This window comes from Bos indicus x Bos taurus, chromosome 6, assembly GCF_003369695.1.
Source record: "Bos indicus x Bos taurus breed Angus x Brahman F1 hybrid chromosome 6, Bos_hybrid_MaternalHap_v2.0, whole genome shotgun sequence".
In the NCBI taxonomy this organism is placed as follows: domain Eukaryota; kingdom Metazoa; phylum Chordata; class Mammalia; order Artiodactyla; family Bovidae; genus Bos; species Bos indicus x Bos taurus.
The window spans coordinates 114,120,264-114,132,876 of NC_040081.1; the positions used below are offsets into that span (position 1 = coordinate 114,120,264).

At 47.3% G+C, this 12,613-nt stretch overlaps 1 protein-coding gene across 6 annotated transcripts in view; it reads right to left on the reverse strand.

Annotated features, from left to right (window-relative positions):
• Window positions 1-5,245, reverse strand: part of ACOX3 (acyl-CoA oxidase 3, pristanoyl) — a 48,957-nt gene extending 43,712 nt beyond the window's left edge. For 3 of the 6 annotated variants that reach the window (XR_003511620.1, XM_027545152.1, XM_027545155.1), the window contains exons 1-3: window positions 5,092-5,244; window positions 1,244-1,403; window positions 708-941 (exon numbers count right to left, since the gene is read on the reverse strand). Coding sequence is in view for 4 of the 6 variants with exons in the window: in XM_027545152.1 (XP_027400953.1) it covers window positions 708-941; window positions 1,244-1,387 (378 nt within the window). In the remaining 2 variants the exon portion in view is untranslated. Of the gene's footprint in view, window positions 1-707; window positions 942-1,243; window positions 1,404-5,091 lie in introns of all 6 variants that reach the window. The other 3 variants (XR_003511621.1, XM_027545153.1, XM_027545151.1) reach the window with 2 other exon arrangements.
• Between the last annotated feature and the right edge of the window lie 7,368 nt (window positions 5,246-12,613).

Below are 12,613 nucleotides of genomic sequence, written 5' to 3' on the forward strand. Positions count from 1 at the left end.
TTGGGTGGGGGGCGAGAGTGTGGGATGGGCAAGGTGAGCCCACCTTTCCTTCAGACAGCATGTAGACGACACCACCTTCCCAAGTTCATCTCCACCCGCATATCGAAGAGGCGGAAACACAGACCTCACCTTTGACCTATTTTCCCTCCTTCCCTTCCTTCCATTTATAAAAGTCCCAGAGCTGCTATTTCTATGGAGTTTTAACCGCAATGCATCATTCAAGGACTGACGTGTGCAAGTCTGCATAAACAGCTGAGAAAAACTGGGCTTCTCATTACAAGTCACAAGGTCTACCTACGTATTTTCATCTCTGCTTTTGTTTTGCATAAAATTTCTTTTTTCTCTCTCTCTTTTTCTTTCTTTATTTCGGTGCAGCACGCAAACTCTTAGTTGCGGCTTGCGGGAATCTAGTTTCTGACCAGTCATGAGACTCAGGGCCCCATGCACTGAGAACGCGGAGTCTTAGCCACTGGACCAGCAGGGAAGTCCCTCTGTCTTGTTTCCTTTATCATTTTCTAGAAATCTCTTTAAATGAACACTTCCCAAATGCATTAAGTCTCACAAAGCGGGCAAACGCTGCCAACCAGGAACCACAAAGGCAACTCCCAAGTGTATCTCAGGTCCAGAGGACAGAGCACTGTTCAGCCCCGGGGCACGGGGTGAGAGCGGCCCCCTCTCCACTCCTCCCCTCTCCCGGGATGACTCACCAGCACATGCAGGAAGAACTTGACGGCCAGGGACCAGTCGTACATGCCCAGGCATTCGATCAGTGCCAGGACCCTCGGCAGGCTGTCCAGCATGTCCCCGACGGGGAGGAAGTCGTACTCGAAGACCCTCTTACAGCGCAGGAAGTTCAGCTCCTGGTACTTCTCCACCGAGAGCCGGCTGCCACGGGGATGGGCGAAGAGGGGGTCGTTCTCCAGAGCCGAGAAGATGGCTTTCTGGAAATGCGGCAGGCGGGGAATAGCAGATTTGGAGGCAAAATACAGAATTTTTTCACTAAGCTCTGACTTATATGGTTTCCTCAAGGCCACGGGCTGCCTCTGGTGGGCAGTCTAACCCAGAAACAGAGGGACAGAGATGAGAGGGCTTCTCAGGGGAGAGCAGAGAGCACCAGGCTTAGGAAGCCCAGCCTGTGTCCATTCATTCCGGGCTCCATCTTTCTGCAGATGAACCAGAAGCCCAGCAGAGCCCCGTCCCCGCGTGCCAGCGAGGCGCCCAGCGGCCACCAGCCCAGCCTCACCTTGAAGCGCAGCGTGTCTTCGCCCTCCCAGAACAGCGCCAGCTCCTTCCAGGGGAATGAAGCGCGGGCGCGGGCCACGTGCAGGGGCCCCTGGGGCGGGTCCGGCAGCACGGGGTCACCGCTGCTCTCCCTGAGGGGCGCCATCACTCCCAGCCACCACCTGTGCAGACACGCAACCCAAGTCAGTGCGTGTCCTTCTCACGCCATCACCAACAAGGGCAGACATGCCGCGAGATGTGAAAGACAGACAGACAAGCTCTGATCATAAAGGGAGGGCAGCTGGAACGGCCCTGCACAGCTGGCGTCCACTCTCCCAGGAGGGGGAGTGAGGCGCGTGCTCTGGGTTCCGCTCCTGCACTGAGGTGACCAGGAGTCAGACGGGGGCAAAGGGCAGCCCTGTGGCCGGGGCCGTGAAGCTCTCAGCATGGCCAGAGGACGCCTCACCGGCCCAGGGCCACCAGCCCCGCAGCCTGGGAAGCCTCAGCCCGGAGTCCAGCCAGTGCTGGCCGGCCTGCTCCAGCCACACCCCTGGAGTCCCCTTGAGCCCACCTGGGCGGGGGGCGTCTGCAGAGTCTGTCACTCTGCTTGACACAGAAGCATCTGGATCCCCACTAACAAAGCAACCTAGCTCTCGTGACCAAAGGATCATTCTGGAATTCACTGAGCAGACTAGCTCCTTTTCAAGTGTCTGGGTCAATGAAGGCAGGGATGGGAGGGGCTTGTGAACAAAGAGACCTAGAGACACACCCGGAGAGCAGAGTCCTGGCTTGGACCCCCAGGGCAACTCTTTAAGGTTCATGAGAACATTTACATCCTGTAGTTAAACATTAGGATAGTCTGGGAGGTCGAACTCTGAGCATGACGGTCAACACTGTTGGCACACGATGGAAAAGTGGTCCCTCTTGCTGGTGAGAACCTTGTGTCTTCTGGGCGAGAGGGGAAAGATCCGCAGGGCACATTTGAAGACCTGCATGTGTGTCAGAGGGCCTCCCTGGTGGCTCAGACAATAAAGAATCCACCTGCAGTGCAAGAGACCTGGGTTCGATCCCTGGGCTAGAAAGATCCCCTGGAGAAGGGAATGGATTCCAACCCTGGGTTGGGAAGATCACCTGGAGGAGGGAATGGCCACCCACTCCAGTATTCTGGCCTAGAGAACTCCATCTGAAGCCTGGCGGGCGACAGTCCATGAAATCGCAAAGAGTCGGACACGACTGAGTGACTTTTTCATTTTGTGTGAAAGTGACTGTGCCCTCAACAGACAGAAGCTTATTTCATCCCTTAAACTGTGGGCCGAGAACTATTGTCCCTCTCAAAAGATGCAAGAACCCCAGTTCAGAGAAGCTCGCTGTCTTTTGCAAGCTCCCACCACTGAGAAGTGGCAGAAGAGGATCTGAACTCTGCAGAACACAAGCCCTGGGCAAGCTCTTTAGCAACCACTTTAAGATGCTGAGAGAACTTCCCTGGCGGTCCAGTGGCTAAGACTCCGTGCTCCTGGTGTAAGGAAAATGGGTTCAATTCCCAGTCAGGGAGCTAGATCCCAAATGCCGCAACTAAGAGACGCACAACCAAAAACGAGTGTATATATATATTTTTTTTTTTAAAAGATGCTGAGAAAGAACCACAGACTAAATCCAGAGCAAGCAGAAAGGAAACAGACAAAAGATTAGAGCAAAGTGTATGGACTAGAAATCAGAAAATGGACAAAAACAAACGTTGGTTCATTGAAAAGACTGACAAGATTGACAGACTTTTAGCTTGATTGACCCAGTAAAAAAAAAAGAGGGAAAACACAAATTATTAACTTGAGGGACCAAAGATGGACTATTACTACCAACCTTAAAGAAATAAAAAGGATTCTAAGGGAATACTATGAACTGTATGCCAATAAGTTAGATAACTTCCGTGAAACTGACAAGTTCCCAGAAAGACACAATCTACCAAAACTGACTCATGGAGAAATGGAACACGTGATCGGATCCATAAAGACGACACTGAAGGAGAAACGAAACACGTGATCGGATCCATGAAGATGAGACTGAATTAGGAATCAACACCCACAAAGAAAAGCCAGAGGGCTTCCAATGTGAATTCTACCAAATATTTAAAGAAGAAAAATTAAAATTTATGCACTCTTACAAAAAAAAAAAAATAGAAGAGGAGGGAACACACCTATAAAGTGCTCCATTAAGCCAGCATTACATTGAAACCAAACCAAAGGTATGACAAGAAAACTGCAGACTAATATCCCTCGTGAATATAAAAGTAAAAATCCTCAAAAAACCTTGCAAAGTGAATCCAGCAACATATTAAAAGATTATATATCACCACCACGTGAAATATATCCCAGGAATGTAAGGTTGACTCAACATTTGAAAATGAGTTCATGTAATACAGCATATCAACAAAACAGATAGACAAAAAGTACATGATCATATCAACAGATGAAGAAAAGCATGAGACAGAACCAGGCACCCTTTCATGATAAAAACTCAACAAACTAGAAATACTTTGATAAAACTATTGAACCTGATAAAAGACATCTACGAAAACCCTCTAGCTATCCTTGTCCTTAAATATAAAAGATTGAATGCCTTTCCCCTAAAATTAGGAACAAGACAAGGATGTCCACTCTACCACTTCCAGTCAACACTGTACCAGAGGTGCTAGCCAATGCAATTAAGCAAGAAATGATATAAAAGGCATCCAGATTAGAAACCTATCTCTCTCTGCAGATGACATGATTTTGTACAGAAATTCCTAAGGAATCCACTAAAAAACTATTAGAATTAATAAATCAGTCTAGCCAGTTTGCAGGGGACAAGATCAGGGAGCAAAACTCAGCTGATTTCTATACACTAACGGTAAACAACTCAAAAATGAAATTAAGAAAACAATTCTATCTATGACAGCATCAAAAATAATAAAAATACTTGGAAATAAATTCAACAAAAGAAGTGTAAAACTTATACTCAGAAAACTATAAAACATTTTTTATACAGTTAGTTGATGTATAAACCCAAGTGCCAGCCCTCAAGTTCTCTCCCCGCCCCGCCCCCCGCCCCGTCCCAGAAACCAGTTAGTTACCAAGCCCCTCCCTCACTGCTCCTCTCTAATACTGAACAAATCCTATCCTTTCTCTTTGAGCCCAAGAAATCTTACAACAACCTCCAGGTATTGAGCAAATACTGAGTGTGGGTGGAGCAGCGGACTCCCAGATACTAGGAACCCCAGCACAATCTGTACTCTCACTTTCCAGGTGTAAAGGTCAAGGTGTCAGTTGATTGTGCAGGGCCTTAACGACCTCGGTCCAAACTCCAGAATCCTAAGCCTTCAAAGGCCACCTGCAGCCGCCGACATCACTGCATGATCCTACACACAGGCATCTGAAGCCAGACGCCTGGCGCCAGATCCCAGCTACAGAGCTTAGGCGTGGCGCCAACTCGGCAAAGTCACTGCACCTGCCTGGGGTGGTGAAACACGGGCAAAGCTGATCCTGCATGGCCAGAAGGCTGTTACCACTCACCGGGGCACCTAGAGCAGTTCCAGGCACGGAGGGAACGTCTATACCATTTGGGGCGGGGGAGGCATCTATACCATTTGGGGGGCGCAACAGTCGCTTTCAGACAATTTCAGAAGGGGCCCTAACATGCAGACCCGACCATGCTCCCGCCGCTAGGTGACAGCTGTCCCCTGACCTCAGGGGACAAGTGTCTGAACTCCTCGATACATCTCGCGGGTTTACCCGCCCGGCCGCCGACCCTCGCAGCCTCTGAGCCCAGCAGTTCAGCAAGAAGACGCGGTTGGGCCCCCACCCCACCCCAACCATTGCACGCGCCGCCCCCGCGTACCCTCTGGGCAAAGGCGGACTGGACCTTCAGATGTCGCCAGACTCTACGATCACGGCCACCGCAGGGCCCAGCGAACACACCACAGGCTCCCAACGTTGGTCCGGTGGAGATCCACCCAGACCCTAGAGGCAGGAGAGGGCGCGCGCGCGCGCAGCCGCAGGCAAGCCTTCCGGGTCGTCCCCGGGCCTGACGTCATCGCGGCCCCCGCTGCGCCCTGTTACCCAGGAAACGCAGGACGCCTGGGCGAGCCCAGGCTGCTGGAAAATGAAACTGAAAGTCGCTCAGTCCTTTCCGACTCTTTGCAACCAGGCCAGAATTCTCCGGGCCAGAATACTGGAGTGGGTAGCCTTTCCCTTTTCCAGGGGATTTTCCCAACCCAGGGATGGAACCCAGCTCTCCCGCTTTGCAGGAGGATTCTTTACCAGCTGAGCCAGCAGGGAAACCCAAGAAGACTGGAGGAGCTGGTAGCCTTTCCCTTCTCCAGGAATTCTTTGGAATTCTCCAGGCCAGAATACTGAAGTGGGTCAGTCACTCAGTCATTTCAGTCGCTCAGTCCTGTCCCACTCTTTGTGACCCCATGGACTGCAGCACACCAGGCCTCCCTATCCATCACCAACTCCCGAAGTTCACTCAGACTCACGCCCATCGAGTTGGTGATGCCATCCAGCCATCTCATCCTCTGTCGTCCCCTTCTCCTCTGACCCCAATCCCTCCCAGAATCAGGGTCTTTTCAAATGAGTCAACTTTTCGCATGAGGTGGCCAAAGTATTGGAGTTTCAGTTTCAATATCAGTCCTTCCAATGAATATTCAGGACTGATTTCCTTTAGGATGGACTGGTTGGATCTCCTTGCAGTCCAAGGGACTCTCAAGAGTCTTCTCCAACACCACAGTTCAAAAGCATCAATTCTTTGGTGTTCAGCTTTCTTTATGGTCCAACCCTCACATCCATACATGACCACTGGGAAAACCATAGCCTTGACTATATGGACCTTTGTTGGCAAAGTAATGTCTCTGCTTTTGAATATGCTGTCTAGGTTGGTCATAACTTTCCTTCCAAGGAGTAAGCGTCTTTTAATTTCATGGCTGCAATCACCATCTGCAGTGATTTTGGAGCCCAGAAAAATACAGTCTGACACTGTTTCCACTGTTTCCCCATCTATTTCCCATCAAGTGATGGGACCAGATGCCATGATCTTCGTTTTCTGAATGTTGAGCTTTAAGCCAACTTTTTCACTCTCCTCTTTCATTTTCATCAAGAGGCTCTTTAAGTCTTCTTCACTTTCTGCCATAAGGGTGGTGTCATCTGCATATTTGAGGTTACTGATATTTCTCCCGGCAATCTTGATTCCAGCTTGTGCTTCCTCCAGCCCAGCGTTTCTCATGATGTACTCTGCATGTAAGTTAAATAAGCAGGGTGACAATATATAGCCTTGACATACTTCTTTCCCTATTTGGAACCAGTCTGTTGTTCCATGTCCAGTTCTAACTGTTGCTTCCTGACCTGCATACAGGTTTCTCAAGAGTCAGATCAGGTGGTCTGGTATTCCCATCTCTTTCAGAATTTTCCAAGGTTTATTGTGATCCACACAGTCAAAGGCTTTGGCATAGTCAATAAAACAGAAATAGATGCTTTTCTGGAACTCTCTTGCTTTTTCCATGATCCAGTGGATGTTGGCAATTTGATCTCTGGTTCCTCTGCTTTTTCTAAATCCAGCTGATGTTACTCATGTCCCTTCTTTTGGATGTTTGGGAGCTATTCATGTTTCTGTGGATACTTATTCAGGCATGATTTATGCTTCTGCTCATTCTGGAGAAACATCTGCTCATGTTATCTCACATTTTTAGCAAGCCTTTTCTTACAAGGGCCTACCAAAACATGTTAAAACTGATAATGGCCCCACATATGTGAGTCATGGTTTTGCAAAATTCTTATCTGATTGGAATATTTCTCATTCTACGTATTTCATATAATTCTCAAGGCCAGGCTATTATGGAACACACTCATTGTTCTCTAAAAAATATGTTATTTAAACAGAAGGAGGAAGAAAAGTATGGCATATTGATTATACCAAAATAGAAATTAGCCCAAGCTTTATTTAAATTTTTTGGATTTACAATTGGATCATACAACACCAGCAGCAACGCTGCATTTTCAGAACAACTTTCTTAGTGAAAATTACACTCCTGGTCAAATAATTGCGGATAATACTCCAGTGTGGTGGGAAAATGCTACGAACGATTGGCATAAGGGCCTTAGACTTAAGAAAGGACGAGGTTGTGCTCTTGTCATTTCAGATGACAGACACCACCACGGGGTACCGGGAAGGCCCGTCAAAGAAAGGAAAGAAGAGGACACGGGCCGACATCAACCATCCCGGAGAGCCGCCAGTGACGGGGGCAACAAGACTGCCAATCAGCAACCGCACACTTGAGGCCAACTGAAGAAACTGACCGCTGAGGGGGAACAGTGGCCAAAGAACAGCAACAGGCTTTGACCTCGCTGCCTTGTTCTCGGCTATGTTATCCGTGGTAATCACCACGTCTGGCGGAGAATCACCAAGAAAGTCGACGGAAAACAACAGCGATTAGCGACTATCGCTTGGGCTTCTATGCTGAACAATAATCACCAAAAATAAGCTTCAAAAAATAAAAAAGGGGGATATGTAGGGAATATGCTATGCACAGGCCTGTACTATAATTAACAGGGCTTCTTTGAAAAATAAGAATGACTTTCTCATCACCCCCAGGCAAAAGGCTGGGAGCAAGTAAAAAGTACATTGTGGAAAAACATCTTGCAAACAAGATGTTGAAGCACTGATGTGACTGATGGAAAACCAGTAGTGACCGTTGTCATAACCAAAGACTTGGGGGAGTTGCTGAGAAAGGTCGTCACTAGCTGACGGCCTGAAGGTTTGACATTGAGCTGTGCGTTGTATATCTTTATCCCTGATCCGAGATTGTAAAAAACAGATCTCTCTAGAGCACGTACAAGGAAGGAGATGTTAGCAATAAAGGGCATGCAAGGACTAGGACCTGGGCTTTTGCCTCGAATGGCATCAGCCCCCTTATCCCCACCTTATTTCTGAGGCTTATGTTTCCTTTTTCTTCGGCAGGACCGCTCCCTCAGGCTGGTTCATCCTTGGGCTGGTCCCGACACTGGAGAATTCCATGGACCGTATAGGCCGTGGTGTCGCCAAGAGTCGGACACGACCGAGCGGCTTTCACTTCACGTTGCTTACTCAGTGTCATCTTGATTATGTACAGTTCATCTCCAGTTCCAAGGTTGGCTTCTTCCCATTTCCTTGAGACCAATTCTCAGAATTGTGGCAGCTTATGCTATGGCTATAGTCTGGTCATCATGTAGTTTAACTTCTTCCACTTGATGGGGGTGGGGAGCTCACTATTTGCAAAACAGCTCAAAGGATAAAGCTCAGAATATTATCCATAGCTTTTGAGGAGGACGTAAAGGTTGTTGACTTTGTTTAATGACTAAACTATTATTATTTCGTATTTTTAAAGGTTTTTATTTTGTTCTATGTGTTTTTGGCCATGCCATCCATCTTGTACCATTTTAGTTCCTCAACCAGGGTTTGAACCCAGTCCATGGCAGTGAGAGCTCTGAGTCCTGTCCACTGGACCACCGCGGAACTCCCTTATTATTTGGTCTTGTTTGACTGCTTTCCTTTGCTTCTGCATTTTCTTATTTCTCTGGTTAATTTATTCTTTGGCTAAAGTTTTTCTACAGACAAAAGGCAGGTGGAGGACATGGAGGAGAAAGACTTAAGGGTCCTGCTCTGTTTCACTCTTATCTGAAGGCCTTGGCCTCCAGGTTTCTGCTCAGAGATCACTCTCGTCTGTGTATGTGACATGCACCAGGGCTGCAGGGACCAAATCAGTCAGGACCACAAGGGGACAGCTTCAGGGCCCAGAAGCTTAACAGCACAGAGGTTGAGAAACAGGCATGTTTTGTTTCTGAAGAACTGAGCCCACAGTTAAATCAAACAGCATGCTCGTTATACACAAGAAGCCAAGTAGACACCTTGCTTCAATGCTGTTTTGATTATGGCCATTACATAACAAGTTGAATGAGAAAACAAAGGCACTTGGCATCCTGAACTCCACTAATAAAGTCAGGCCAAGTTCCTCATGAAAACGTTGCCCTTGGCTTTGGTGAAACCAATGATTGCAGATAGGCGATGGTCTTTGCAGAACTGAGAGACGTGGGAGAAGGCTGCCCTCCACCCCCCAACCCCCCAGGGCGAACAAAACTGTGCCCCTGTGAACTTTTCTGTTTTGTTCTGTGCTCTGTATTTGGAGCCGGGTCTTCCAAAGTCAGGACTCCCTTGAAGAACTTTTTCCCCCGACCACAATTGGCTCTATTTAACTCAGTTGTCACTGAGTCCTCCTTTCACAACGCCTTTCCTTCAAGACTGGAGGAGTTTTATAGTGTAAAAAAAGAAAGAAAGAAAGAAACAAAAACCTCCTCCTTCTGTGACCTCTGCATCCCATATGTCTTGACTGTTGTACGTTTCATATCCCACGATCAAGGTTCCTCAAGGGTGGGATCTTACTTAGCTCTGCATCCTCACTGCTAAGCCCAGATCCACTCACATGTGAGAAACTAGCAAGGTTTGTAATGATTGATCTTTTGGCTGTCCCACAGGCTAAACATCTTTGGATAGCATTGGAGGTTAAATTATGCCTCCCCCCAAAGACATACCAAAGTCCTAACCCACTGTACCTGTGACCTTACTTGGAAGTCAGGTCTTTGCCAGAGAAGAGACACAGAGAAACACAAGAAGGCCAAGTGACCATGGAGGAAAAGATTAGAGTTATATGACCACAGGCCCAGGAACACTCACAGTTGCTGGCAATCACCAGAAGCCGAGAGGCAAGAAATAGATCCTCCCACCAAGCCTTCAGACCTGTGATAGCAAATCTCTACAGTTTTAAACCACCCAGTTTGTGCTAACTTCTTATGACAACCCTAGGAAACCAAAACAGCATGAAAATCAATTACATGGTCAAAGACTATGAGGTTTAGCAGTCATTTATCTCTTGATTCCATAGACATTGCTCTTTGCTCTTTTCTCTGATAAACTATATGACTTGAGTTAGTTTTCAATCTTTGATTCTGATAGAGACTGTTTAGAAAAAAATCCCAACTGAGGGATTAATGTTCAAAAAGACCGAAGAATCTTTGCAGACAAAAAACAGCTTCACAACCCAGATAATCACATTGGTGTGGTCACTGCCCTAGAGCCAGACATCCTGGAATGTGAAGACAAGTGGGCCTTAGAAAGCATCACTACGAACAAAGCTAGTGGAGGTGATAGAATTCCAGTTGAGCTATTCCAAATCCTGAAAGATGATGCTGTGAAAGTGCTGCACTCAATATGTCAGCAAATTTGGAAAACTCAGCAGTGGCCACAGGACTGGAAAAGTTCAGTTTTCATTCTAATCCCAAAGAAAGGCAATGCCAAAGAAAGCTCAAACTACTGCACAATTGCACTCATCTCACACGCTAGTAAAGTAATGCTCAAAATTCTCCAAGCCAGGCTTCAGCAATATGTGAACCGTGAACTTCCTGATGTTCAAGCTGGTTTTAGAAAAGGCAGAGGAACCAGACATCAAATTGCCAACGTCCGCTGGATCATGGAAAAAGCAAGAGAGTTCCAGAAAAGCATCTATTTCTGCTTTATTGACTATGCCAAAGCCTTTGACTGTGTGGATCACAATAAACTGTGGAAAATTCTGAATGAGATGGGAATACCAGACCACCTGATCTGCCTCTTGAGAAATCTGTATGCAGGTCAGGAAGCAACAGTTAGAACTGGACATGGAACAACAGACTGGTTCCAAATAGGAAAAGGAGTACGTCGAGGCTGTATATTGTCACCCTGCTTATTTAACGTCTATGCAGAGTACATCATGAGAAACGCTGGGCTGGAAGAAACACAAGCTGGAATCAAGACTGCCGGGAGAAATATCAAGAACCTCAGATACGCAGATGACACCACCCTTATGGCAGAAAGTGAAGAGGAACTCAAAAGCCTCTTGATGAAAGTGAAAGTGGAGAGTGAAAAAGTTGGCTTAAAGCTCAACATTCAGAAAACGAAGATCATGGCATCTGGTCCCATCACTTCATGGGAAATAGATAGGGAAACAGTGGAAACAGTGGCAGACTTTATTTTGGGGGGCTCCAAAATCACTGCAGATGGTGATTGCAGCCATGAAATTAAAAGACGCTTGTTCCTCGAAGGAAAGTTATGACCAACCTAGATAGCATATTCAAAAGCAAAGACATTACTTTGCCAACAAAGGAGGCTATGGTTTTTCCTGTGGTCATGTATGGATGTGAGAGTTGGACTGTGAAGAAGGCTGAGCACCAGAGAATTGATGCTTTTGAACTGTGGTGTTGGAGAAGGCTCTTGAGAGTCCCTTGGACTGCAAGGAGATCCAACCAGTCCATTTGAAGGAGATCAGCCCTGGGATTTCTTTGGAAGGAATGATGCTGAAGCTGAAACTCCAGTACTTTAGCCACCTCATGTGAAGAGTTGACTCATTGGAAAAGACTCTGATGCTGGGAGGGATTGGGGGCAGGAGGAGAAGGGGACGACAGAGGATGAGATGGCTGGATGGATCACTGACTCGATGGACGTGAGTCTGAGTGAACTCTGGGAGTTGGTGATGGACAGGGAGGCCTGGTGTGCTGCGATTCATGGGGTCGCAAAGAGTCGGACAGGACTGAGTGACTGATCTGATCTGATCTGAACAGGAGGGAAAGGGGCAGGGCACAACTTCTGAAAGAATGACACACCCCAAGGACACAACATAAACTGATTAAAATCAAATGGGACCAAGATGGCAAACAGGACTAGACCTTGATCCTGAATCAGCAAGTGAAATGACTGTTAAAAGACCAAGGAGTGGGTGATGGTCCAAATCCAGGAAATCTCCACCGCCCTTCCCCAAAATAGTTAGAATAGTCCTCCAACTCATTAGCATATGAAATTACCCAGCCTATAAAAACTAACCATGCCACATTTCATGGCCACCTTTGCCTTCTGTGATGGCCCACACTCTGTGGAGTCTGCTTCTCTCTGTATCTGAATAAATCCACTTCTTACCTATCACTTTGTCTCTCATTGAATTCATCCCATGATGAGACATCAAGAACCTGAGCTTCATGAGGTCCTGAAACCATGTACTGTGGGTTTTGGCTGGGTTTGAGTCTCAGCCATGTGGGTTCAAGTCCCAGTCTGAGGTAAACAGTTTCAGTCACCAGATTCTACAGACCGTGAAGGTGATGTTCGCCTACACTGGCAGTAGCTGCCCTTTTCTGCTCCTCTTTGGACACAGCGTTTCCCTCGTGGGTCAGACAGTAAGAGTCTGCCTGCAACACAGGAGATCAGTTTGACCTCTGGGCAAAGATCCTCTGCAGAAGGGAATGGCTACCCACTCCAGTATTCTTGCCTGGAGAATTCCAAGACAGAGGAGCCTAGAGGGCCACAGTACATT